The 27,618-nt window shown below is 36.5% G+C and overlaps 1 protein-coding gene across 7 annotated transcripts in view; it reads left to right on the top strand.

Annotated features, from left to right (window-relative positions):
• The window catches only part of LAMA2 (laminin subunit alpha 2), a 618,514-nt gene that overhangs the window by 495,146 nt on the left and 95,750 nt on the right, over window positions 1-27,618 (top strand). For all 7 annotated transcript variants that reach the window (XM_032274826.1, XM_032274824.1, XM_032274825.1 and 4 more), the window contains 3 exons: window positions 791-907; window positions 1,882-2,045; window positions 3,340-3,478. In XM_032274826.1, the coding sequence (XP_032130717.1) occupies window positions 791-907; window positions 1,882-2,045; window positions 3,340-3,478 (420 nt within the window). The remainder of the gene's footprint in view (window positions 1-790; window positions 908-1,881; window positions 2,046-3,339; window positions 3,479-27,618) is intronic.

The following is a 27,618-nucleotide window of genomic DNA, read 5'->3' as shown; positions in this document are numbered from 1 at the left end:
AGTGGTCAAAGCTTAATATTATAATTGAGGGAGTTAAATCTGTAGGTAGAATGGTGATTTCAGGAATAGGAATGAATCAGAAGTATAAAGAATTAAAAAAGTAAAAAATATGCCCCAAATGGAGAAATAACAGTGTTTGTCTCTCATCGGTTTTACTCTTCTAGGCTGGGATTGCATTTCATGTAGTTTTTAGACAAGGTATATGTTCCAAAGCAAAATTATAATCTTTTCCTTATGAAACAGTGCATTTGGTTTATTCTTCCATGTGATAGTTTCTCTATTTCTTAAAAAGTACCAAAAAAAAGTACTTCCCCTAAGTTTCCTTAAAAATCTCATTTCAAATTTCACCGAAATCCCATTGAATGCATCTGCTTATGTTTACGTTCACAAAGTACACATTTGTATATAGATTCTAGATTTGTATATAGACTCTAGAACTCAATATATAGAACCAATGTAACTATTCAGCACTTACATTTTAGTTAAAAAGGGATGTTCTATCTTTCTTTAAAAGTAGTTTTAATTCCTCCACTAGTATCGCATAACTTTTCTTCACCTGGATGACTTTCTCACAATGAGAAGGAGAAATAACCGACACAAGCCTCTACATAGAAGAACTCTTGAAGGACTGGCTAAGTAGTTTATATTATTCTCATCTAGCCACATTGTCAACATGATGTACCTTTTTTGCCAAGCTTTTATTCGAACAGCTCCGGAAAGTCAGGAATACAGGTCTAGGTAGGATTTTACAAAAATGCAATTTTGATGCCTTGTTCACATCTGTCTACAGAAAAAGAAGGAGGCTGTTGAAAGTGACAAACGACAAATTGAGAACACTTTAAAAGAAGGTAATGATATACTCGGTGAAGCCAACCGTCTTGCAGATGAAATCAACTCTATCATAGATGTGAGTATTTGGTAGAATCCAAAGAGATATGATAATACATAAACGGGAGCCAATGAGAAAGCTCAGTAATATAAGCAAACACTAGTCTTTGTTTTCTTGTGGAGATAAAATTATTTTGCATGATTCTGCTGTGACCATGCCTCTCTATTGGTGACAACTGGAATGTCTCTTTGTTCTCCCATTGGACATGAGTGTTTGTGTAAGGGTACTCATTCACACAAATCCGTTTTTGTCCACAGCGATGAAAGACATTTCTTGTTCCTAGAGCAGCACTTACAGTCTGCTTCAATATTTATATAACATTGGTTAAAAGAAAAATGTAAATTTACAAACAGGCTTTTATATGTAATGTCTAATGTATTGCACAGAGTGATATGTAGTCAATATGCAAATGGCCTAAGATATCCTATGAAGTGGCATTGTTTAAATAGATAGACTTTTCTTGGTGTAAGTTGGCTTCTTAAATTCCTAGTCTATTTCATTAAATAATGACTTTAATTCTCTATTCTTTTTGCTATGTTAGTAAATTTGAAGTTTCATTTATAAACAAAACATGTGGGCCGGGCATGGTGGCTCATGCCTGTACTCCCAGCACTTTGGGAGGCCAAGGCAGGCAGGTTGCCTGAGTTTAGGAGTTCGAAACCAGCCTGGGCAACATGGCAAACCCCGTCTCTACTAAAAATACAAAAAGTTAGCTGGGTGTTGTGGCTGGGCACCTGTAATCCCAGTTACTAAGGCTGAAGCAGGAGAATTGGTTGAACCCAGGAGGCGGAGATTGCAGTGAGCCAAGATCATGCCACCACACTCCAGCCTGGGTGACAGAGTCAGACTCTGTCTCTGTCTCAAAAAAAAAAAAAAAAGAAAAAGAAAAAAAAGAAAACCTAAACACTTGTAGTTATGTCTCATAGAGAAATTAGTGAAAGAGAGAAGGCTTAAATTCACTTACTTAAAATACCCTCTTCTCTACATATCAGTATGTTGAAGACATCCAAACTAAATTGCCACCTATGTCAGAGGAGCTTAAAGATAAAATAGATGACCTCTCCCAAGAAATAAAGGACAGGAAGCTTGCTGAGAAGGTGTCCCAGGCTGAGAGCCATGCAGCTCAGTTGAATGACTCATCTGCTGTCCTTGATGGGTATGTCATTTATGTTGGAAATGTTTGTGTGTTTTGATGACTGTCCAAAGGTTTTGACTAGCATAAATGGTAGAGAATCATTTTCAAATCCTGATTGCTGTTAACTGTGAAAATACTAGCTACATGGCCTTCCTGTGGAAATGCTTAATTAGGAGGGTCTGGGCAAAGCTCTACTGGAGCAGCATCAAAAGTCTGAGTTACAAGTACATTCAAATATGGCTTAGTAGGAAGCGAACATAGCCCTAGGCTACACTTAGAAAAAAATTATTTTCTGTTCTTTATTAGAAAGCACAGTGGTTGCCTTATTAGCATTTTAAATAACACATATAAAACACATTCTGTTTCAAATTTCAGTTTTATATTTCTAATGGAATCAAAACAATATATTGTTAAAAAGGTGGCTTTCTTTTTTTCCCCCTCTTTTATGCTCCAGGGAGCCATTACATTTTCTCCTGTAAAATAACAGTTTATTCTAGCTGGAATTATTATATAGGTCCTAGGAGGGAGAGAAAAGAAGGAAGTATATATTTGACTTACAAACAGCCTTCTGTGTATAACTGATATGCGTCTCCTACAATTTTGGGATTTTCATGATTAATACAGGTGCTATTAGCCTCAAGAATAATTTGCCCAAATAAATCTACATCACATGGAAGGCTTTGTTCTCATACTTAATTCTTACTATTACAAAGAAAACAATATTAATTTCTGAAGACCTTGGACAATATATGCAGTATCATTTTATGTCAAGCATTTGCCACGTTATAGTGAAGGGTGGGTGGTAGATGAAACAGAAAGCTAGCTGTCATCAGACCCAGGCTCTAAGTCCTGACTTGGGGACATATTGGTCATTTGTCCTGAAACAGGCCATTTAACCTTCTGAGACTCACTTGATCTCCTCCGGGAAGTGCACCTATGCCAGAAAGATTTTATGATATTAATTCCAGCAATGTAGTACAAGTGCTTTGAATCTCACAGCATGCTTCACAAATAAGGTGAAGAATTGTCTCATATCACACACCTGCTTGAGCACATGGTTGCAGAGGAGGTTGCTATGGGTTTCTAAGATATGTTGGTAGTATTTCACAGCTGAATTACTTAGAAATATAAATTTAGGTTGTAGAAAACTACAGACAATATAATAAGTAGATACCTCACTATGATTCAGAATTGTGATAGTTACACTGGCCATGATCATTTGGAAGCCAGATTTCTTATAGTTAGGATGTTCTTCACTTGAGTACCTGAGTCCCATTGAGTGACCTGACATTCTTTTTTTGAATCATCCCACCAGAATCCTTGATGAAGCTAAAAATATCTCCTTCAATGCCACTGCAGCCTTCAACGCTTACAGCAATATTAAAGACAATATTGATGAAGCTGAAAAAGTTGCCAGAGAAGCCAAAGATCTTGCAAATGAAGCTACAGAACTGGTAAGAAACAAATAGCACATGTGGAAGCCAACCTTTTTGAATTTTTAATATTTAAGTCAGTCTGGAAAATCCCAGTAAATTGGCATATTTGTTTTGGGTTATTTTTGAAAACCTCTTTTAACATTTACCTAAAATAAATTCTCAGTATGGTATAATGATAGCAGAACTATTTTCTCAGTCACCCACTACCACTGTTAGGGGTTAAAATTATCATAGGAACCAAGCAGGTTTGTGCTACTAACTCACAAAATAAAATGGGCAAAGAGAACCCTCTAGATAGGGAAATTTATCACAATTATGTCAAATGTCATTAGTAAAAAAGAAAAAAAATAGCCATTGCATATAATCACACACAAGTTAGTTACATATGAAGTCTGGCTATAAAATGCTCTTTTTGTAAAACACACTGGTTCATATGCTTCTAAACTACTTATACCATTTTTATGAATTAATGAATTTTTATAAATTTATGAATTAAAAAGCTCTTAATCTTTGGCTGCAGTCATTGCTCATAATACATTTGGAACCAGTATTTTACAGTTTGGGCATTCAAGTTCTATCACCTTTTTTGAATGCCTTTGATGGCGACAAATCTTTATTCTTTAGATGTAAAGCAACAGTTTGTAAATAGTTGTGTGATAAACCTTGGTAGCACTATTTTAGTTTTAAGAAAATCTCATAGAAATCATCCTGAATAAAATGTTCAGAACCATCATTTATTCCTTTTGCTTCACATGGAATCTACCAAATACATGAGATTTTTTGGGGAGGGGAAACCTGACTGGACATTTTGACTCTAAGTGAAATACACATAAGCAGGGTTGTTAAAGAAACTGATCAATATTTCCTTTGCTTTGGCATAGGGCAAAAATGCTTTCTAGGATTTCAGGGATATTAGAGATACTTACCACAGTCTTAGCAGGTTCATTTTGTGGTCATAATGAAAATATCATAATCTCTGAGCAATTAGTATTGTTTTTGGTTTCTCTTGAATGAGCTGTACTATGTTCTGTTTACTTCTTATGCAACATAGTGCCATGATCATTGCAGAAGCATTTCTATGTTCATTTATCCTTTCAAAATGAATCTACTTTTCAAATCTAAACTAAAATTTTTATCCATCTTCTGATAGACAATTTTCTATTTTAAATACCCTATTTTCCACATTCCCCATTTTCATTTCACCTGTTTTATCCTATGATTATTTTCAGTATCTAAAATGGTGCCTGGCAAATAGGAGGCACTTATGAATAAATGAGTGATTTTTTTTTCATTATAATTGACACTTTTATGCCTATTCATGATCTTTTATATCAGTAAAAATTTGCTATAGTCATTTCTTCATCCTTATAAATTTCATGTAACATTTTATATTAAGGAACTGTTTAATTTTACCTCGTTTAATACCTTCACTTTATGCTTGGGAAACTCATTTTTTGCCCACATGAAGTGTGCACTTACTTCTTACCACCAATGTTTATGCATGGTAGGCTAACCAACCTCAAACACAGAGTGATGGTAAGTTGTAATGTAGTAGTATTCCATGTCATTATTCCTTCTCTCTTTCCACAATCATTTAAAAAAATTAAATGTCTGAAAAATTACAAAATAAGTGCTATAGAGAATCACTGACTTATTAAATCACTATCAGAAAAGAAAAAGGAGATGATCTGTCCAGGGAATTTTGTTGGAATGTGTTTCATGAACAGAATAAATAAAATTCTAGTTTTAAGAAATTATTATAATATAGTTCTATTTTTCTGGAAAATTAATATATTTGAAAAACATTATGTTGAGTAATTATCTATATAGGACTAACATCCCATGAATATAATATCTGGTATCATTGCTAAAGCTACAGATCAACAGAGAAGAATGAGATTAAATGTATTATTTATGTATAAAAGAGTTCAAAGCATCATAATACAGAAGAGTCCTCTACTCATTTGAGTCTAGCTTTATAAAAAAGGAAGAACATTTTCAATAAATTAAAAAGAAAAACAAAGAAACAAGGTACACATTTGCAGGAGGAAAACAAAAGGTCAAGTAATAAAGCAACCAGTTACCACAATGAAGAAAATGGAGGTCAGGTAATTTGAGAAGAAAAAAACATGGAAAAGACCATAAGAAAAGAAACAAAGAAATGTTAGAAATAACCTCCAAGCATAATTAAGACAATATTTTTAAATAAACTTTGATTTTTAAAAAATTTGCTTGCCTTCCTATGTATAAACACACATAGACAATCAAGAACCACACTGAAAGGAAAATAGGAGTGAGAAGGAAGTTGAGCCTTTATAAGCAGGAGGAAGCTAAACACAATTTGTTTGTAGTATAGTATTTCTTTGAAAAGAGTAATAGCTACTTGTCTTGCATAAATAATTTCATTAAATATCAGAAAGAAATATTATTTTAAGAACTCAAACATCATGAAATAGCAAATGCTATTTTTCTATTGGTGCTGGGTGAGGAAAGTACTTACAGCATTTGTTTTCCTATATATAATCGCCAAGTAAATAAATATCTCATTTAATACCTCTCTTATGGGTGTAAGGAAAAGGTGAAAGGAGATATGTCACTCATAAAATTGAATAAAAATGGAATATGGAGATCCAGTAATTTTTTCTAATCTTAGTTGCTTTGATCCTATAAAAGACTCTAAAATAACAGAGAATTGGATGTATTTAAAAATTTCCAAGTGATAGATAAATTCGAAGCCTACATTGTTCACTAGATCAGATTTTTTAAATTGTTGAACATGTTAGGGTTCTCTAGAGTGACAGAACTAATAGGATAGGTATATATAAGAAGGGGAGTTTATTAAGGAGTATTGACTCACACCATCACAAGATGAAGTCCCACAGTAAGCTGAGCAAGGAAGCCAGTCTGAATCCCAAAGCCTCAAAAGCAGGGAAGCTGACAGTGCAGCCTTCAGTCTGTGGCTGGAGGCCGGAGAGCCCCTAGCAAACCACTGGTGTAAGTCCAGGAGTCCAAAAGCTGAAGAACTTGGGAGAAAGATGAAGGCTGGAAGGGTCAGCAGGTCTGCTCGTTCCAGTTTCTTCTGCCTGCTTTTATTCTAGCCACACTGGCAGCTGATTAGTTGGTGCCTACCCGCATCGAGGGTGAGTCTCGCTCTTCTAGTCCACTGACTCAAATGTTAATCTCCTTTGGCAACACCCTCACAGACACACCGAGGAACTGTACTTTGCATCCTTCAATCCAATCAAGCTGATAATATTAATTGTCACAAGTTCGCTCCTTGTCAGCTTGAACCCATACACAAATCCTGAAATCATACATAATTTCCAAATAAAGACACTAATAATGTCATAATTACACCTAACATAATACAACTATCCCTTGTACAATTGGAAGCACACTAAATCCTTAACCTAAATGCTATTACATAAAGTTAACAACACTTAAATGCTGATATGAAGTCAATAAATCTTACGTCACATGATAAAGCAAAAAGAAAGGAAATGAAGATGTTTTCTTAGTACAAGTGTATACATGCACTAACATATTCTTAACAGAATAATGAGGAACTATTCATGACAATTGCAGTCCTCATTTCTGCAACGAATCACGTGTATGTAGCTGGTATTGATGAGTACCTGCTTCTACTACCCATTATGTATTCCCTTTGCCTTCTGCAAGCACCTCAGTGGGTCATGGTTTTTTACCTGACAGGTTTTTTACCTGCTGAGTCTATGGACCAAGTGGCAGAGCAGTTTGCACAGCAGCCTGAACCTGTTGCAGAGCCCACTCAAAACTGGTGGCCTTTCAGGTCCCTCAATAAATGGGCCAGAGTAACACACCCAGGTACAATACTTTCATCCTTCAATCCAATCAAGTTGACCCTTAATATTAACCATCACAGTGAATGAACAGATTTTCTATGATGTTGGCTCCTTGGAATGACCACCAGAGGCAATAGGTGCACTCTCAGTAGGTCACTGGGATATGAGGCCCCCCTCTGCCCATTTCCACTGGAAATGTCTTAGATGCAGTGCTTTTTCAATCAGGTATATTCAAACAACAAACAAACAAATAAAATACGGCTAATGCAGAATGAATTCCATAGTTCAGGTTCTTAAAGATAGTGCAAAATCATCACACAATCTCCACCTATTTTGAAACATTATCTTCTTTATCTTATTTTTATGAAAAATAAATTACATTTTCACTTCCCATGGCAAATGGAGTTCTCCTCTTGGTTCTGTCCCTTTTCTTCACCTTGCAATCACTGTCATTTTGTACAGCTTTCTCTCTATCTCTGTCTGTCTCACACACGCATACACCCACAATGTTCCTTAATATCTTCTAATCCTGAACTTCCTTTCTCAATTTGTTTAGTTAGATATTCACTAAAAATGAGTATTAGAAATGGGGGAAAGTTTATACTGGTTGAACTTGGGTTTTCCAAAGAAACAGAACTATTAAGAGATGGATAGGTAGATTGATTGATTGATTGATTGATTGATGACAGATAGATGAGTGGACGGATAAGTAGATAATAGATTGGTAGATGATAGATACATAGATTAGATAGATAGAGAGAGAGAGAGAAAGAGAGATTAGATGATAGACAGGAAGAAGAAGAGATTTATTCCGAAGAATTGGCTTACAGGATTATGGAGGCTGTGACGTTCCAGAATCTGCCAGCTGCAGATCCAGGACATAGTTCACTTCAAGTCCAAAGGCCAGAGAAACAAGGGGAGCTGATGGTAGAAAGTGCGGTTCAAGAACAAGAGAGAAAATGAGATGAGATGTCCCAACACAATCTGTAAGGCAGAAAAAAGGGAAGGACTTCCTCCTTTCTTTGCTTTTTGTTCTATTCAGGCCCTCAAGAGACTGAGTGATGCACAACTATATTAGGGAGGGCAATCTCTTTTGTCTGCATCCAGAAACACCCTCACAGACACACCAGAAGTAACGTCTAATCTAGGTGCCCGTGGCCAGTCAAGTTGACACATAATTTACAGTCACACTGGCCTTCAACTCCGGTGCACAACGTGGTCTTCCTCTTTATCCTCCAAATTCAAGTTCTCTCGCTTGCTCCAATTATTCATATTTCTTGAGAACCATCATTCTCAAAAACTTTGACAAGGTCTTTCATAGGCATTTCTGGGAAAAATAATACAAAATACAGAAGAAAGTAAGGGAAGTTTAGATATATTGCATTATTTTCATAGAAAAAATAATAGTAAGATGATTAGTAAAGAACTGTGCTGTGTAAGAAAGATGTAAGCTTTAGACAAAGTGAGAAAAATGGGGGAAACCTAGAAAAAATAATATTAAACAGAAAGAGAATATTCTTAAATATATGAACTTCTCTTTTAGAAAATTTCCCAATGTTCATTCCTAATATAAGGAGAGTAAAAACTCCACAGAAACCTCAAAAAGAGATTTTTCTTGTGATGGTGTTAGGTGTCTAAGGGATAAACAGGACTTTTAAAACTTTACTCTTATGTGACAGATCAGTGAGGAGGAAACACCTTGATAAGAAGCACTGATCTATTATAAATACACTATATTCACTGAACTACAATCAAATTCACTTCCAAAGGAATGTAAACAAAATCAAAGAACTTGGATATTAAATTGGGAAAAGTGAGCAAAAAGATAGAAAATGTGTACAAATCTAAGTAAGCATTGTGAAAAGCATAACGATAATAATTATTAAATATGTGGAATTAAAAACAAAGTGGAACTAAAACCCAAGAGACTAATAACATGGGAAATGGGCAGGTAGTTATTTAATAAAAGTTTTTAAGATTCTTGAATTCTGGGGAGAAGAGTAAAAAGTTAATTGACTTTCATTTTTACTAAGAATATGTATCAGACATTGAAGAAAATTATAGAAAAATAAAATTGAAAGTATTAAAGTTCTCCAGAGAAACAGAACCAATTGGAAGTGTATGTATACAAAGATACATATATTAAAGAATTGGCTCATGAGATTGTGGGGTCTGGCTTCAGGGAAGAGTGAATATTGCAGTCTTGAGTCCAAAGGCAGTTTGGAGGCAGAATTTCTTCTTCTTCAGGGCTTCTCAGTAATTCCTCTTAAGGTCTCCAGCTGTTGAATGAAGCTCCCCCACATCACGGAGGCACGACCTGCTTTAACTAAAGTCTACTGACTTAAATGTTAATCACACCAAAAAACGCCTTCACAGCAACCTCTAGACTGTTGTTTTTACCGAAATCTGGGTACCATAGCCTAGTCAAGTGAACATAAATTAACCAGCACAAACAGCTATACCTTCCAAACAAGCAGAAAGAGAGAGCAAAATAGAGACGTATAAAGGGGAATTAATCAGTTCTGTAAAAGGCAAAAAAATAAAAAGAAAAAAGAAAAACAGAAACAAATAGTAACTATAAAATATAATGTAATTAAATCCAAATACAACAGTCAGGGTAAGTAGCACCAGCTGCCTCAAAAATACCCCTGAAATCTCACATGATGAACATAATTCAAGTTTATATATCGCATCACAATCCAATGTGAGTTTGCCACCTTTTGCTTGTAGTGACACTATACCATGTAACCCTTAGGGCAGGGGAGAGAATAAAAAGAAGAGACATGTTGACTCCTACCATACTGGCTCATGTGGCCTGGACCATGTCTGGTCTAAGTCATCAACCAGAAGTAGCCACGGGCCCCAAGCTAGCTCTAAGGGAGGCCTGGGAAAGTAGGAGGCACATAGGAAATTTCATGAGCACTAACTGTCTTTGCTTCAAGTTGTCTTCATAATAAATGCAAACATTAAAATTAACAATTCGGTTACAATGATTTTCATATTGGATTAAAATGTCTAAAACAAAGGGATGCATCTATATATGACTCACACAAACACCACAAACCTTAGGGGAACAGAAAGACTGAAAACGGGAGGTAAGTTACACTACGGAAACTCTAACCGGCAGAAAGCTGGTATGCTACTATTAATAGCAATCAGAAAGACTTCAATTTTTTTGAAAGAGTTATTAGGGATTAAGAAAGTAATCATGATAGAATAAAAGGAACAAGGAAGACTAAAATATTATGAGCCTGCAAGGTCATAATAACAAAGCCTGTGGATAAATAAATATATCAGAATGAGAACATTTTTGTATTTATAATAATAAGGAGTGATTCTACCACATCTCTCTTAAAAACTGATAAGTGAAGTAAAGAGACACAGATTTTAAAAGTATCTTAGACAAAATGACTGAACGGCCTTATGGAACTCTAGATCAACTAGATAATTAATTCTACTAGAATTAATGACCCACTAGATGAGGTAACTCATGAACAAAGGACCACAACCCAGAACATAAAGCAAGTATCCACAAATCCTAATGATCCAATAGCATCTAGACTACATTCTCTTATCATAATGCAATACAATTAGAAATTGGCACAAAACAATTCACAAAAAAAGTTTCAAAACAAAAAACACACTTCAAAGTAATCCATGGTTTAAAAAAAAGCACAGTTTAAATTTACAAAGTATTTAATAACAGAATGGAAAGAAAACTTCACATCAAAATTTGTGCAAATAAAATGGTACCAGTAAGAAAATGTACAGTTCAGAATGCAGATATTAGATATAATGATACTAATTTTCTAAAGTTTCTGCTCAAGATGTCTAAAAAGGTACACAGAAGGAAATAAAAATAAAAGCAGAAATTAATGACCTAAGGAAAAGCATTAGACAGGGTTGACAAAACAGAAAGCTGATTCTTAGAATAAACTAGCAAATAAACAGAAGACAAGAACAATTAAGCAAACAAAGATGACACAAATGAATAGGATCAGTAATGAATGTAGACACAGTATAGATTGAAAAATAAAAATAGATATATTGGAGTGTATAAGCAACGTTATTCAAACACATTTGAATACTTACGTGACATGAACAACAGGTTTAGAGCAAAATTTACTCAAAAATAGTACACCTGAGAAGTATAACCATTAAATAAATTGAATCAGTAGTTAATACAACAAAATAACATCATCTACAAAAATGTCAAGAACCCCTTATACAATTTGTTCCAAAGAATAGAAAAAGAAGAAGAATTTCCTCAGCTTATTTTATGAGGCTGGTACAATCTTGATCGCAAACCCTATAGAGGACAGTACTACAAAGAAAAACTATAGACCAGTTATTTAAATACAAAGGGAAACTATAAATGCAATATTATAAAACCCAATTCAAATGTACATATTTTAAAGATCTGGAAATATACAGTAAAACATTGAGATTTGTCAGACATGGATGATGGGAATAGAGGTGTCTGTGTTAATTTCTAATCTTACCTATATGCTTAAATTATTTCCTGCTTAAATATTTTAACCAAAATGAACTTAAGAGGAGATAGAAAATCAGTGCTGCAAAAAAAATAAAGAATATAGGTCTAAAATGGGTCTGGAAATGAAACAACAGCCCTCATCCTTTATATCAACAAGAGCTTCTACATTTCTTCCTTTTTTAAAATTCATGCTGCATGTATGTTTTAATTTCTTTTAAATTATCAGAGGCTTATAATTGCAAGCAACAATCCCCTGAACTAACTTTTCTTTTGACTAAGCTCCCAGCTCCTGGATCAACCATTCTAAATCTTTCAAATATTTCTTCTCTTCCTGTATCTCTTAATAATATTATTGTGCCATCACGTATTTCATTAAGTGAAACATTATCTATTTAATTACTGCTATAATGAAGGAGATGTAGTTCACTTAGAGATTATCACTTCACATTTTCCCATCCATCAATATCCCAATATAGGTTCAATACTATGTTTAGATTCTTTATTTGTTTTAACCTAAGTAAATATACAGAGAGTGTTATCTCCTGTATAAATGATAGACTCTGCACCCTTTCAGATGAAGCTATTTGTGTCCTCATCTTTCCCTTTAGCTTCCTGTTTTCTTCTTCTTCTCAGCTTCTACCTCTTTAACTTTGATATTGTGATAGTCAATAACATTTACATTTTATCTGTAACTATATTTGTTCCATAGCAGAATACAGAAGTCCCTTCTCTGAAGTCATTTCATTCCTTAAAGGACTCCTTTTGAGTTTTTTTCAGTGGGGCATTTGATGCTTAATTGCCAGTGGCTCTGTGCAGGAGAGAAGGGGTATTCTGTTCCATAAAATAACTTGCAGTTAATCATTCCTTTTCATTCTCACAACTGACTCTCATTCTCTACCTTACCTGTTCTATCTAAAGCCTGGCCTTCTCCAAATTTTTTCTATCTCCTTTTCGGTATATACCATATAGTGCAAGTTATGAGTGCAGTAATTACAAAAGATTGAGGGGCAGGAAGTATCTAAATAACCAGGGTAGCAGCGTGCAGTTACTCATGCCTGTAATCCCAGCACTTTGGGAGGCTGAGGTGGGAGGATCACTTAAGCCCAGGAATTTGAGACCAGCCTGGGCAACATGGTGAAACCTCATCTCTACTAAAAATACAAAAATTATCCAGGCATGGTGGCACGTGCCTATAATTCAAGCTACTCAGGTGGCTGAGGTGAGAGGATCCCCTGAGCCCAGGATTTCGGGGCTGCAGTGAGCTGAGATCATGCCACTGCACTCCAGCCTGGGTGACAGAGCAACACCTTGTCTCACAAGAAAATAAAAGGCCTGTGGTGGTGTGGCTAGGAAAGGGTGCCAACCCTGTTGAAAGGGAAGATTTGTTTGCTAAAATTATGTACTTTCTTTGATCATCTTCTCTTTACTCCATCATAGTTTTATTCCCCGCCGATCTCCCCTGCATAGTCACTCTATTTTACTTGGTACTATTTTCTGAAAACTGTCTTTTGCTCAGAATTCAAATTTTAAATTAATTAATTCTATGTTTCTGAGGAGCTGTTTGTTTTCTTATTGTATATTGTGCTTTCTCCATGGGAAAGATGTGCTTGGGAGCCTCATGCAGTCTTGGGAGGAGTTATGTAGCCACTGGGCTAGATATGCCTGTGCACACAGCATAGTGAGCCATTCCCTGGAACCACCATCCAGAGCCAGACCCTTTGGGCCCTACACAGACTGCACAGCACCAGCATGCAGGGGCTTATATATGGGAAGTTCTGATGTCACAGGATCCTTGGGGTGTTACTTCACCAGCTGAAAACCTCTGTGGCTGGTGGCGCCTTTGCCCAAGTTTTGCTCAGGTCCACTGGGCTCATTCCGCCCACTCAGCCTGGGAGGCTGCACTTGGCTCACACTACCACCTGCCAAGGGTGATTCAGGGGCAGAGTGGAGAGAGGTGTGTGAGTGAGCATGGGGTCCAGCCACTGTGCACAGCTAGGCCTGCCAGCTGTGGTGGGCTGGGCAGCTCCAAGTGCTGGCTCCATGTAAGGCTCTGGCTAACCCAGGCATACCCTAAGCAAGCAGCTTCCACCGCAGGCACCAGGGAATGCAGTGGCACCCAGAACCTTGGAGATGCCGGGAACCACACAGTCGGAAAGAGGATGTCATAGCCCAGGCTTAGGGAGCCCTTAGGTCTGGGCTCCCCAAGGAACCACAGCTCTTCTCTCCTGCTCATTGCTGTCGACCTGGTGAGTGGGGGGAAAGGGATGTGTTTCTGCCCTGTTTGTGTTATGGCTCTTTCATTTCCACCATTCAGGGATCCCGAGTTCTTGTCTCACATTCAGGAAGAATGAGGTATGCAGACAACTGGAGGATGAACGAGGTGAAGAGGTGCTTTATTGAATGACAGTATAACTCTCAGGAGACCTGAAATGAGTAGCTTCTTTCCACAGGCAGGTCTGCCACACCCTCAACAGAGGGGAGACCCACAGTGGGTAGCTCCTATCCACAGGTAGATCATCCTGTCGTCTGCCCAAGTCTGGTTAAGTCTGGGGTTTTAAGGCTTGAGAGGGGAGAAAGTGTATGCTAATTGGACAAGGGTGGCCATGAGGGGGCCCCAGAAAAGCACAGAAGTTTTCACTCCAGTTTGAGGAACTGACAGCCCAGCACCCAACCTTCAGGCAGTCCCTGGTTTGAAGGTGGGGCTTCACCAGTGACCCATCCCTTGCCACCCAGGAGCCTGTCTGCTTCCTGCCACCACCAACCTGGCACCCAGGCTGTTCATGATGAGATCACCTTCAGGCCCATGCAGAGCCACCCTCAACTCCCGTTTGGCCTCCCTCCTGCGCTCCTTGGCACCCAAAATCCAGAGGGGCCAAGGCGGCAGGGGACTAGTGTGTCAGTGCTGCCCTGAGCATATGCACATGCAGCTGGGTTGCAACAGCCTCAACTTTGCTCTGAAATCAGTGTGGGTGCTGAGAGCAGGGAGAAGCCAGGCAGCAAGTGTAGGCCTTCAGAGCCTGTGGGGGAAGGGAGGCGGCTTGAGTGCATAGGGATGCCTGGCTGGGTGGCTGCAGCTGCACCCAGGAGGGCAGGGCTTCCTCCTTTTCAACTTGGAAGGGGATATGGCTCCCACCTGTTCCTGGCTCCCAGCAGCTCTGTGGAGCACAAAGCCAGACAGACTGCCACTGCCATTACTGAGACCCTCTTGCTCTCAGAGGAGTTTTCATGGCCTGCTGTCTCTGTTTTCACTACTTGGTGACTGTGGTGCTTTGTTTTGTTCCTATTTCCTTTTCTTAGAAAAGAAAGTCTTCAGAATTAAAATTTAGGCTGACAATAGATTTCCCCTCCCCAGGGAGCAGAAATATGGATATTCCTAAAGGTCTTGAGAGTTTCTGTCTTTCACTATTTCACACTGAATATTCCATGATTTTTATCTAGGTATGCCTGGTGTACAACAGATGATCACCAAATAAAAATTGTCCCTCCCATCTCCAAATTCTGATGCTCAAAATCTGGAATGGCTATGATAGTCCAGATTTTTAGAATTCGTTAGATATTTATATTACCCTAAGAGATATGGAAGTTGAACAGAATTAAAAAATTCAAAGTAAAAGTAAATTAAATTACTTTCTTTCCCTACTTAGTTTGAGATCATGTGTAAATGTCAGTGAATGTGATGTCATATAGGAGTTTTTTAAAATTGATCAGAATTAGGTTCAAGTTGTATTCTGGAATCTTTTAATCAAATTGAGGGAAGATGCTAGCAGGTCAGAATTTGGGAATTAGATGATCTGGCTCTAAATTCAATACATATTATCTATGCAATTAGCTGTGTCACCTAAAACGTTAATAATATCTTTTAAAGAAATATTGTGCAGTCTGTTCTGATTCCTCTGTTGGCTTAATTCCTATAACAAGTAGTATAGTTTCCAAAGTTTAGAACTTAATTTTCAGGATCTATTTATTTTAATGGACAGATAAAAGTTGTATATATTTATCACATACAACATGATTCTGTAAAATAAGTATATATTGTGGAAGGACTAAATTGAGCTATTTAAAAATATGCACTACGTCACATACTAATCATTTTTTTGTGTGTATTGAGAACACTTAAAATCTACTCTCTTAGCAAAGCCACAGCCACGCTGGCATTGGTGAGTCTTTTTTTTTTCTGTGCATGATACTCTCATTTGGGTCAATAATTTTTTACAAAAATCTACTGGAAACAGCAACAAACTTTTTGACCCAATATTAAATGTATTTAAAAGTTCAGGGCTTAAAATGATAGATGTCTCAGGGTTTGTGTCATCAGTCAGAAACACAGAAACTCTTGAACAATGCCATAGTGCAGTCTAAGTCTGATCTAATTTTCTTCAAGACAACAATGCTCTTGATGCCATTCTATAAGCTCTGTACAATTTCTGCCCCTAAGTAGAATAATCAAGAGGTGAGATTGTTATGTTGTATTTAATTCTGTACATTAACCGAAAGGAAAACTCAAAGCCCTCTATGAATGGTATCTAACTCAATAGACGTATCTCCATTACCTTTACGCAGAACTAAGACTCTTTGTGGTATCTGCCCACCTCACCTCTAGTGGCCAGCTGCTAGTCCAGTGTCTGTCTCACTGCAGCAATCTAGTGGTACGCATAGGTGCTGAACAATTCTGGCTGTCATGCTGTAATTGGGGAAAACTCATTCTTACTTAGCTATATATTTTTGAATGTTCCCTTGATTATCTTTCTTGGTGTTTCCATCAAGCTAAAAGTTAACACTCATAAATTTTAAATTATCATGAGCAATATGGGGGATTTCCTATTTCATCTCTGAGTCTCCTTTGCATGCTCAGTTGCTTTCAATCTTGACAGAGATTCATCTGATCCGTATACCACCCTAGGATATGCTATGCAATGCCAGGGACCTACAGCCTTTTAACAGATTTTTGACAAGGCCATCTCTTTGGGTTGTTTCTTGACTCATCGTTTGCTCATTATTTAATTTTAATAACCTACAGTACTTAAAAATAAAATAGTGTTACATAAAGCACCTTAAAAATTGATGCATAGTGATTTTCTTATTTTAAAATTGTATATGATTTTTAAAATTATTATAACAGCAGCTTATTTCCATTATAGAAAATAGGAAATACAGACAAGCAAGGAAAAAATATAAAATGTGCATACAAATAATTACTTTTGTAATACATTGTATATCTACCCATATATTTTCCTATGCAAATTGTGTTTGTACAAATGGGTGATATTTATGTAATAGCTTTGTAACTCACTATATCAATTAACATCACATACATGTATTTTTTAATATTCTCAAAAATATATTTTAAATGTATATTAAACTAGATTCCACCATTTATTCTGAGAATTTATTATAGTAAGAACATTATCCTTCATTTTGATTCATAGTCTAACATACCAAACTCTAAATTTCTTCTGTTACACATTTTACATAAACACATTGCAGCCAATCACCAACCTTTACATGTATCCCTGCACATTTTGAACAGCCTTCTTTATTAAAAATATTTTAAATTTAAAATCATCTAAGTTTCATATTATCCTGGCACATTAGCCCCTGCGGAAATGTTTAGGACTTCTAAACTAAATTATTTCATAAAGAGAGAGTAATAGAATAAGTCATAAACCATGATGATAAATTTCTAGTTACTACTGTCTTTAAAAAATAAACACAAAAACAGAAAATCACTATTTTACGTCTTCCTTGAGAGCCAACTCTTTCAATGAATTCAAAAAATTCATCTCTAATAAAAAAGTAATTTGAGGAACATTTAGGAAGAAAAGCATAATATATAAAGCAATATAAACAATAACTTTTAAACTTGCTTGTTTAGAAAACACATCACTGGGGTACAGGTTAGTCAGCCTGATAAACTCTACTTGGCTTCAGGTCTCACCATCACACCTCCCTCCTCCAACAAAGCCTCCTCCGACAGCCAAACATCTAGATATTTCTGTGCTCCATTATGGTCATAATCGTCTTTTTTTATAAGTGAATAAATTTGTTTGTCTTTCCCCTTCCCTGTACTCCAGTTCCATTAGGGAAGACATAGTCTTTCCATGTTGAATATTTGGTACTTGAGACAACTAAAAAGTTTTATTGGGTAAATAAATCAATTCACTTATCTATTAATCAATGGCAGTATGCTTTAACAAGAGCAATTATGAACATTTAATAAATAGTAGGAAGAGGAAAACTAACATGTATTAAAATGCAACTAAATGCCAAGTCATCTGTTGAATCCCAATAGACTTTATAATTTCATTTTTTCCTAGTATAATGACATTTTAAATTATCTCACATTTTCACAATTATTAACCAATAAAAACATGTAGCAACTTACATAAAATAGACTGTTTTGCATGATATAGTTGAAATTTTTATATAACTTCTATATCCATATGTATGAATATATATCTGTATATAGACACAGACAGACAGTACCAAGAACTTATTGTTTAAAAAAAAAAAAAACTCTAAAAAGCAAGAAACAAAATATCTTGCAACTCTTAAGAATCTAATTTATATTTCACATATGCTGTAGACACAGCTCAGGAACTCAGATGTGATGCTTATGAATATGTATAAAGTATAATTAGCTTAGAAATGCTGCTTCATCACCTGTCCTGATATTGTTGATGTGCTTCAATAACTTACCAAGCAATACTGGAAAAGGTTCTCTCCAAATTCCAGTGAGTCAAAACGGTGCTTTTCACCCATAACGTGTTAGTGTTTTCCATTCCCTTATCATATGAAAAGCCTGTTTTTTAAACCTGGATTGCTGGCAGTCTGCTTATAACTGACAGTTGTATGCCATAAGCTCTTTACTTTAATATTTTAGGGAGCTTTTTGAAACATTGAGGCATGTCTTTTCCTCTAAATCTCTTGATTTTAACCTCTCAATTCCACGGTGCTTCCATGAGGTGCTTACTCTCTTTTCTCTGGCCTATACTATTACAATAAAAAATTGATGGCTTCTTTTATCCCACACGGCTGCCCAATTCATCTTCGTGGACTACAGCTCTGATCACATTCTTCTACTCAGAAACTTTCAATGTCTGCAAATTGCTCATTGCCCAGTTTCCTTAATCACACATTGAAATCTTTCAGAAATTGACTCTGACCTGTCTAATAGCGTTACTTCTCCACATTGCCCTTGACTAACCCTACAGTCTTAGGGAGTGGAAATACTTGCTCTCACATACATGCATCAAAATTCCCCGCCTCCATGCCTTTCCTTATACTATTTCTACTATATCTTCTACACTCCTATATACACTACCTGCCTCCTTTCATCTGAGCAAGGAGTGGTTGACTAAGGATACAAGAAGAAGTCATGGATGTCCTAAAAAACAGAAAAGAAAAAACTACCTGGAGGCAAAGAGCAGGTGATATTCAGAAATGCAAGAAGATAGAAAATTAGCAACAGGGAGGTCTATATCAGTAGATAGCCTTCAGTCAGGGTTGTCATGTTCCTGGATGAACATGCAAGAGCCCATTGGAAAATCAGTAAATTGATGATCATGCAGCCAGACTAATCAGAAAAAAATCAGAAACATCACCAACTAGCAATATCAGGAATACAAGAGGAATACAAGAGGTGAAAGAGGTAAAAGTTTTTTTTTTTTTAAACAATAAGTTCTTGGTACTCTCTGTCTGTGTCTATATACAGATATATATTCATACATATGGATATAGAAGTTATATAAAAATTTCAACTATATCATGCAAAACAGTCTATTTTATGTAAGTTGCTACATGTTTTTATTGGTTAATAATTGTGAAAATGTGAGATAATTTAAAATGTCATTATACTAGGAAAAAATGAAATTATAAAGTCTATTGGGATAGCACTACAACTTCTGCAGATAGTAAAGGATGTTAAGAGAGTATTATGAACAACTTTATGGCAATAATTCAACAATTTGAATAAAAAGGGCAAATTCGTTGAAAAATCACAAACTACCAAAACCCGCTAACAAATAATGTGAATAGTTCTATAATCATTAGAGAATTTAATTTGTAATTCAAAACCTTCACACACACAAATTCAGCTCCAGATGACTTTACTTGTGAATTCCACAAAACATTTAATGAAGAAATAATAACTCAGAAAATTGAAGAGGAGAAAATATATTCAACCTCATTCTGCAAAGCCAGTATTAATTCTGATGCCAATGTCAAAGATATTTTTTAAAAAGAAAATTATATCATAGAAAAATATCCCTTCATGAACATAGGTGCAAAAGTTCATGGCAAAGTTATAACAAATCAAATCTAATGATTTATTAAAAGGATTATACATTATCACTAAATGAGATTAATCCCAGGAATGTAAGATTGGCTTAGTATTTGAAATCAGTCAGTGCAATTTACCATATAGCAAACTAAAAAAAAAAAAAAAAACATATAATCACTTCAATTGATACAGAAAAGGCATTTGACAAAATGCAACATCTATTTTTTAAAAACAGCCTACTAAGAGTAGGGGAACTTTACTACCTAATCACTATAGAAATTTATTTTTAAAAAGATAGTGAGCCAAGATCTTGCCACTGCACTCCAGCCTAGGTGACAGAGCAAGACTTCGCCTCAAAAAAAAAAAAAAAGAAAAAAGAAAGACAGAAACTTACAGCTAAAATCATACTTAGCAAAAGACTAAGATTAGGAACAAGCAAGGATATCTGCTTCCATCACTTCCATTTAACATTGTAGTAAAGATGCTATTCAGTACAGTGGGCAAGAAAAAGGAAATAAATGGCATCCAGATTAAAAAACAAGAACAATTGTTTTTATTCACAGATACTATAGAAGTCTAAGCATAAAGTCCTGGTGGTTCATACCTGTAACTCTAGAGCTTTAGGAGCTGAGGCAGGTGGATCACTTGAGGCCAGGAGTTTAAGACTAGCTGGGCAACATAGTAAGACCCCATCTCTATAAACAAAAGAGTTTGAAAAGCATAAAATCAAATGCTGTCTATTAAAAAATTTACTAGAACTAATAAGTGAGCTTACCAATTTTATAAGATATGACATAAATATGTGAAAATCAATCATTTTAAAGACTGGCAAAAATAAATTGGAAGTTGAAATTAAAAGAATACAATTTACAGTAGCATTAAAAATGTGAACGACCCCTACAATGGATATACTCTGGAGATAAAGAAGACCTAAATAAATCAAGAGTTATATCATGTTCATAAATCAGAAGATTCAATATTCCTATAATCTTAGTTTTATATGTATTGTTGTACACATCAATGCAATCCCAGTAAAAATCCTAGCAAGCTTTTTTTCTAAAATTGATAGGTGTATTTTAGAATTCATATGGAATTGGAAAGAATAAAAATGTTAGAAAGTTTATACTACCCAACTTTAATACCTACTACCAAGCTATGGTAATCAGAAAGCATGGTGTTGGTATCAATATTGACAAACAGATTATTAGAACAGATTAAAGAGTCCAGATATAGATCCAGACATGTATGTTCAAATGATTTCTGACAAAAATACAAAAGCAATACAAGATATATTTAACAAATTCTACTAGAGGAATTGAATATCCATGAACAACAAAAAAAATGAACTTCAGTCTGTATCTTGCACCATACTCCAAAATTAACTCAAAACAGATGTTTTTACAACTAACGGTAAAACATAATAATATAAAACATCTAAAAATATATAAGAGAAATCTTTGTGATCTTGGGTAAAGCAAAGATTCTTAGATACAACACCAAGCGCATATCCTCAAAAGGAAAAAAATAATAACAACTTAAACTTCATCAAAATTGAGAACTTCTTTCCTTTGAAAAATCCCTTTTTAAAAAATTGAAAGATAACAACAAACAAGTAGAATATATATTTCCAAATTACCTCTCTGATAAAGGACTTGTATCCAGATTATTCACATATATCCTTTAAAACTCAAAAATAAGAGCAAATAACTGAATGAAAGATTTAAACAAATACATCATCGATTATCGATCCAAGATGGTCGAATAGGAACAGGTTTGGAGTGCAGTTCCCAGCAAGAACAGTGTAGAGGGTGAGTGCCCACCACATTTCCAAACAAATTTTCACTGCCCACAGACCAAGATATTCCTGGGCTGAAAAGCGCCATGAGTTTTCAGCATGATGGTTTCAGCCAGTGCTGGATTGATGCACAGAAATTCACACAAATCTGGGGGGCCTTTTCAACTGGTGCCTGGAATACCTGGAAGACAGAGCTGCCCATTCAACTGAGAGGGAGGGGGCAGAGACAGGGAGCCAAGTGATCTGGCTCAACGGATACCACCCCCACAAAACAAGCAATCTGAAACACTCTGGATTGAGAGTTTCCCAGCAAGCAGCAGTTGGACCCGGGACGGTCCAGCTCAGTGGGGGGAAGGGCGTCCACCACTACTGAGGCAGTTCACGCAGCAGCTGGGCAGAGCCAGCAGCAGCTCAGCAATGACTCTGCTGGCAGACTGTGACTATACTACTCCATGCAGGGCAGGACATGTATGAAAAAAAGGCAGCAGCATGACAGGCTCTTATAAATAAAGCCTACCTTCCTAGGACAGAGCACCTGGGAAAAGAGGCAGTTATGAGCTCCACTGTAGCAGACTTAAAAATACCTGCCCAGCATCTCTGCACAGAACAACGGAGCTCTCAGCACAACACTTGAGCTCCTATAAGGGACAGACTGTCTCCTCAAGCAGCCCCCAATTCCCCTATGCCCAAAAAGACACCTCATAAAGGAGAGCTCAGTCTGGCATCTGGGCAGGTAACTTTCTGGGACAAAGATAACCGAAGAAGAAACTCGCAGCAACCTTTACTGTTCTGCAGCCCCCATGGGTGATCCCCAGGCAAGCAGGGTCTGGAGTGGACCTCCAGCAGTCCTGCAGCAGAGGGGCCTAACTGTTAGAAGGAAAACTAAGAAACAGAAAGAAATAACTTCATCATCAACAAAAAGGACATCCACTCAGAGACCCCATCCAAAAGTCACTGACTACAAAGACCACAGGTAGATAAAGCCTGTGGGAAGAAACCAGCGCAAAAGGATGAAAACACCAAAAACCAGAAGGCCTCTCCTCCTCCAAAGGATCACAACTCTTTACCAGCTAGGATCAAAGATGGATGGAGAATGAATCTGAGGAATTGACAGAAACAGGCTTCAGAAAGTGAGTGATAACAAACTTCTCAGGGATAAAAGAACATGTGCTAACTCAATGCAAAGAAACTAAGAACCTAGAAGAAAGGTTAGATGAGATGCTAATTAGAATAAACAGCTTAGAGAAGAATATAAATGACTTGATGGAGCTGAAAAACACAGCATGAGAATTTCATGAAGCATACACAAGTTTCAATAGCCAAATCGACCAAGCAGAAGAAAGGATATCAGAGACTGAAGATCAACTCAATGAAATAAAATAAGAAGAAAAGAATAGAGAAAAAAGAGTTAAAAGAAATGAATAAAGCCTCCAAGAAACATGGGATTGTGTGAAAAGACCTAATCTACATTTGACAGGTGTACCTAAATGTGACGGAGAGAATGAATCCAGGCTGGAAAATATTCTTCAGTATATTATCCAGGAAAACTTCCCCAACCTAGCAGGCCAGACCACCATTCAAGTCCAGGAAATACGGAGAACACCACAAAGATATTCCTCAAGAAGAGCAACCCTAAGGCACATAATTGCCATATTCAACAGGGTTGAAATAAAGGAAAAAATGCTAAGGGCAGCCAGAGAGAAAGGTCGGGTTACCCACAAAGGGAAGCCCATCAGACTCATGGTGGATCTCTCTGCAGAAACCCTCCAAGCCAGAAGAGAGTGGGGACCAATATTTGACATCCATAAAGAAAAGAACTTTCAACCTAGAATTTCATATCCAGCCAAACTAAGCTTCATAAGTGAAGGAGAAAGAAAATCCTTTACAGACAAGCAATTGCTGAGAGATTTCATCACCACCAGGCCTGCCTAACAAGAGCTCCTGAAAGAAGCACTAAACAAGGAAAGGAACAACAAGTACCAGCCACTCCAAAAATGTACCAAATGGTAAAGACCATTGACACAATGAAAAAAAAATGTGTCAACCAATGGGCAAAACATCCAGGTAGCATCAAAATGGCAGGATCAAATTCACACATAAAAATATTAACCTTAAATGTAAAAGAACTAAATGCCCCAATCAAAAGACACAGACTGGCAAATTGTATAAAACATCAAAACCCATTGGTGTGCTGTATCCAGGAAACCCATTTCACGTTCAAGGACACACATAGGCTCAAAATAAAGTGATGGAGGAAGATTTATCAGGCAAATGGAGAGCAAAAAAAAAAAAAAAGCAGGAGTTACAATCCTAGTCTTTGATAAAATGGACTTTAAACCAACAAAGATCAAAAGAGACAAAAAAGGGCATTACATAATGGTAAAAGGATCAATGCATCAAGAAGAGCTAATGATCCTAAATATGTATGCACCTAATACAGGAGCACCCAGGTATATAAAGCAAGTTCTTAATGACCTAGAAAGAGACTTAGACTCCCATACAATAATAGTGGGAGACTTTAACACTCACCTGTCAAATTAGACAGATCAACGAGACAGAAAATTAACAAGGATATCCAGGACTTGAACTCAGATCTGGACCAAGCGGACCTAACAGAGACATCTACAGAAATCCCCACCCTAAATCCATAGAATACACATTCTTCTCAGCACCGCATTGCACCTACTCTAAAACTGGCCACATAATTGGAAGTAAATCACTCCTCATTAAATGCAAAAGAATGGAAATCAAAACCAACAGTCTCTCAGATCACAGGGCAATCAAACTAGAACTCAGAATTCAGAAACTAACTCAGAACCGCACAGCTTCATTGAAACTGAACAACTGGCTCCTGAATGTAGACTGGATAAACAATGAAATGAAGGCAGAAATAGAGATGCTCTTTCAAACCAGTGAAAAAGAAGACACAATGTACCAGAATCTCTGGGACCCATGTAAAGCAGTGTCTAGAGGGAAATTTATAGCAATAAATGCCCACATGAGAAGTGAGGAAAGATCTAAAATCAACACCCTATCATCAAAATTGAAAGGACTAGAGGAGCAAGATCAAAACACCTCAAAAGCTAGCAGAAGACAAGAAATAACTAAGATCAGAGCAGAACTGAAGGAGATAGAGTCCCAAAAATCCTTTCAAAAAATCAATAAATCCAGGAGCTGGTTTTTTGAAAAGATCAACAAAATAGACAGACCACTAGCCAGATTAATAAAAAAGAAAAAAATGAATCAAGTAGATGCAATAAAAAATGATAAAGGGGATATCATCACTGATTCCACAAAAATGCAAACTACCATTAGAGATTACTACAAACAACTCTATGCACATAAACCAGTAAACCGGGAAGAAATGGATAAATTCCTGGGCACTTGCACCCTCCCAAGCCTAAACCAGGAAGAAGTTGAAACCTTGAATAGAACAATAACAAAGGCTGAAGTTGAGTCAGCAGTTAATAGCCTACCAGCCAAAAATAGTCCAGGTTCAGACAGGTTCACAGCTGAATTCTACATGATGTACAATGAGGAGCTAGTACCATTCCTTCTGAAATTATTCCAAATAATACAAAAAGAGGGAATTCTTCCCAAATCATTTTATGAGACCAACATTATCCTGATACCAAAACCTGGCAGAGACTCAACAAGAAAAGAAAACTTCAGACCAATATCCATGATGAACATAGATGCAAAAATCTTCAATAAAATACTGGCAAACCGATTGCAACAGCACATGAAAAAGCCTATCCATCACAATCAAGTAGGCTTCATTCCAGGGATGCAAGGCTGGTTCAACATACACAAGTCTATAAATGTAATCCACCACATACACAGAACCAAAGACAAAAAGCACATGATTATCTCAATAGATGCAGATAAGGCCTTTGACAAAATTCATCAGCTCTTTATGCTAAAAACTCTCAATAAACTAAGTATCAAAGGCACATATCTCAAAACAATAAAAGCTATTTATGACAAACCTACAGACAATATCATACTGAATGGGCAAAAATTGGAAGCATTCCCTTTTAAATCTAGCACTAGACAAGGATGCCGTCCCTCACCACTCCTATTCAATATAGTATTGGGAGTTCTAGCCAGAGCAATTAGGCAAGGAAAAAAAATAAAGGGTATTCAATTAGGAAAAGAGGAAGTCAAATTGTCTCTATTTGCAGATGACATGGTTGTATATTTAGAAGACCCTATCATTTCAGCCCCAAATCTCCTTAAACTGATAAGCAACTTCAGCAAAGTCTCAGGATACAAAATCAATGTGCAGAAATCACAAGCATTTCTAGACACCAGTAACAGACTAACAGAGAGCCAAATCATGAGCAAACTCCCATTCACAATTTCTAAAAAGAGAATAAAATAACTAGGAATACAACCAAAAAAGTATGTAAAGGACCTCTTCAAGGAGAACTACAAACCACTACTCAAGGAAATAAGAGAGAACACAAACAAATGGAGAAACATCCCATGCTCATGGTTAGAAAGAATCAATATCATGAAAATGGCCATACTGCCCAAAGTAATTTATAGATTCAATGCTATCCCCATCAAGCTACCAATGACCTTCTTCACAGAACTGGAAAAAAACCACCTTAAACTTCATATGGATCCAAAAGAGAGCCCACATAGCCAAGACAATCTTAAGTAAAAAGAACAAAGCCAGAGGCATCACACTATCTTATTTCAAACTATACTACAAGGCTACAGTAATTTAAACAGCACAGTTCTGGTACCAAAACAGAGATATAGACCAATAGAACAGAACAGAGGCCCTGGAGGCAATGCCAACAGTGTTGGGAAAACTGGCTAGCAGTGTGCAGAAAAACTGGACCCCTTCCTCACACCTTACACTAAAATTAACTTCAGATGGATTAAGGACTTACACATAAGACCTAACACCATAAAAATCCTGTAAGAAAACCTAGGCGAAACCATTCAGGACATAGGCATAGTCAAGGACTTAATGACTAAAACACCAAAAGCATTGGCAACAAAAGCCAAAATAGACAAATGGGACGTAATTCAACTCCAGAGCTTCTGCACAGCAAAAGAAACAATCATTAGAGTGAACCGGAAACCAACAGAATGGGTAAAAATTTTTGCAATCTACCCATCTGACAAAGTGCTAATATCTAGAATCTACAAAGAACTAAAACAGATTTACAAGAAAAAAAAACAAGCAAGCAAACCCATCCAAAAGTGGGCAAAGGATATGAACAGACGCTTTTCAGAAGAAGATATATATGAGGTCAACAAACATAACAAGAAATACTCATCATCACTGACTACTAGAAAAATGCAAGTCAAAACCACATTGAGATACCACCTCATACCAGTTAGAATGGTGATCATTAAAAAATCTGGAAACAGATGCTGGAGAGGATGTGGAGAAATAGGAACACTTTTACTTTGTTGGTGGGAGTGTAAATTAGTTCAACCATTGTGGAAGATAGTGTGGCGCTTACTCAAGGACCTAGAAATAAAAATTCCATTTGACTCAGCAATCCCATTACTGGGTATATACCCAAAGGATTATAAATCATTCTATTATAAAGACACATGGTCACATATGTTCATAACAGCACTGTTTACAATAGCAAAGACCTGGAACCAACCCAAAGGCCCTTCGATGGTAGACTAGACAAGGAAAATGTGGCACATATACACCATGGAATACTATGCAGCCATAAAAAATGATGAATTTGTGTCCTTTGCAGGAACATGGATGAATCTGGAAACCATTATTTT

The sequence above is a fragment of the Sapajus apella genome, unplaced genomic scaffold (genome assembly GCF_009761245.1).
Source record: "Sapajus apella isolate SASKATOON/1434 unplaced genomic scaffold, GSC_monkey_1.0 scaffold6, whole genome shotgun sequence".
NCBI classification, from domain to species: Eukaryota; Metazoa; Chordata; class Mammalia; order Primates; family Cebidae; genus Sapajus; species Sapajus apella.
This window is presented reverse-complemented; position numbering and strand designations above follow the sequence as displayed.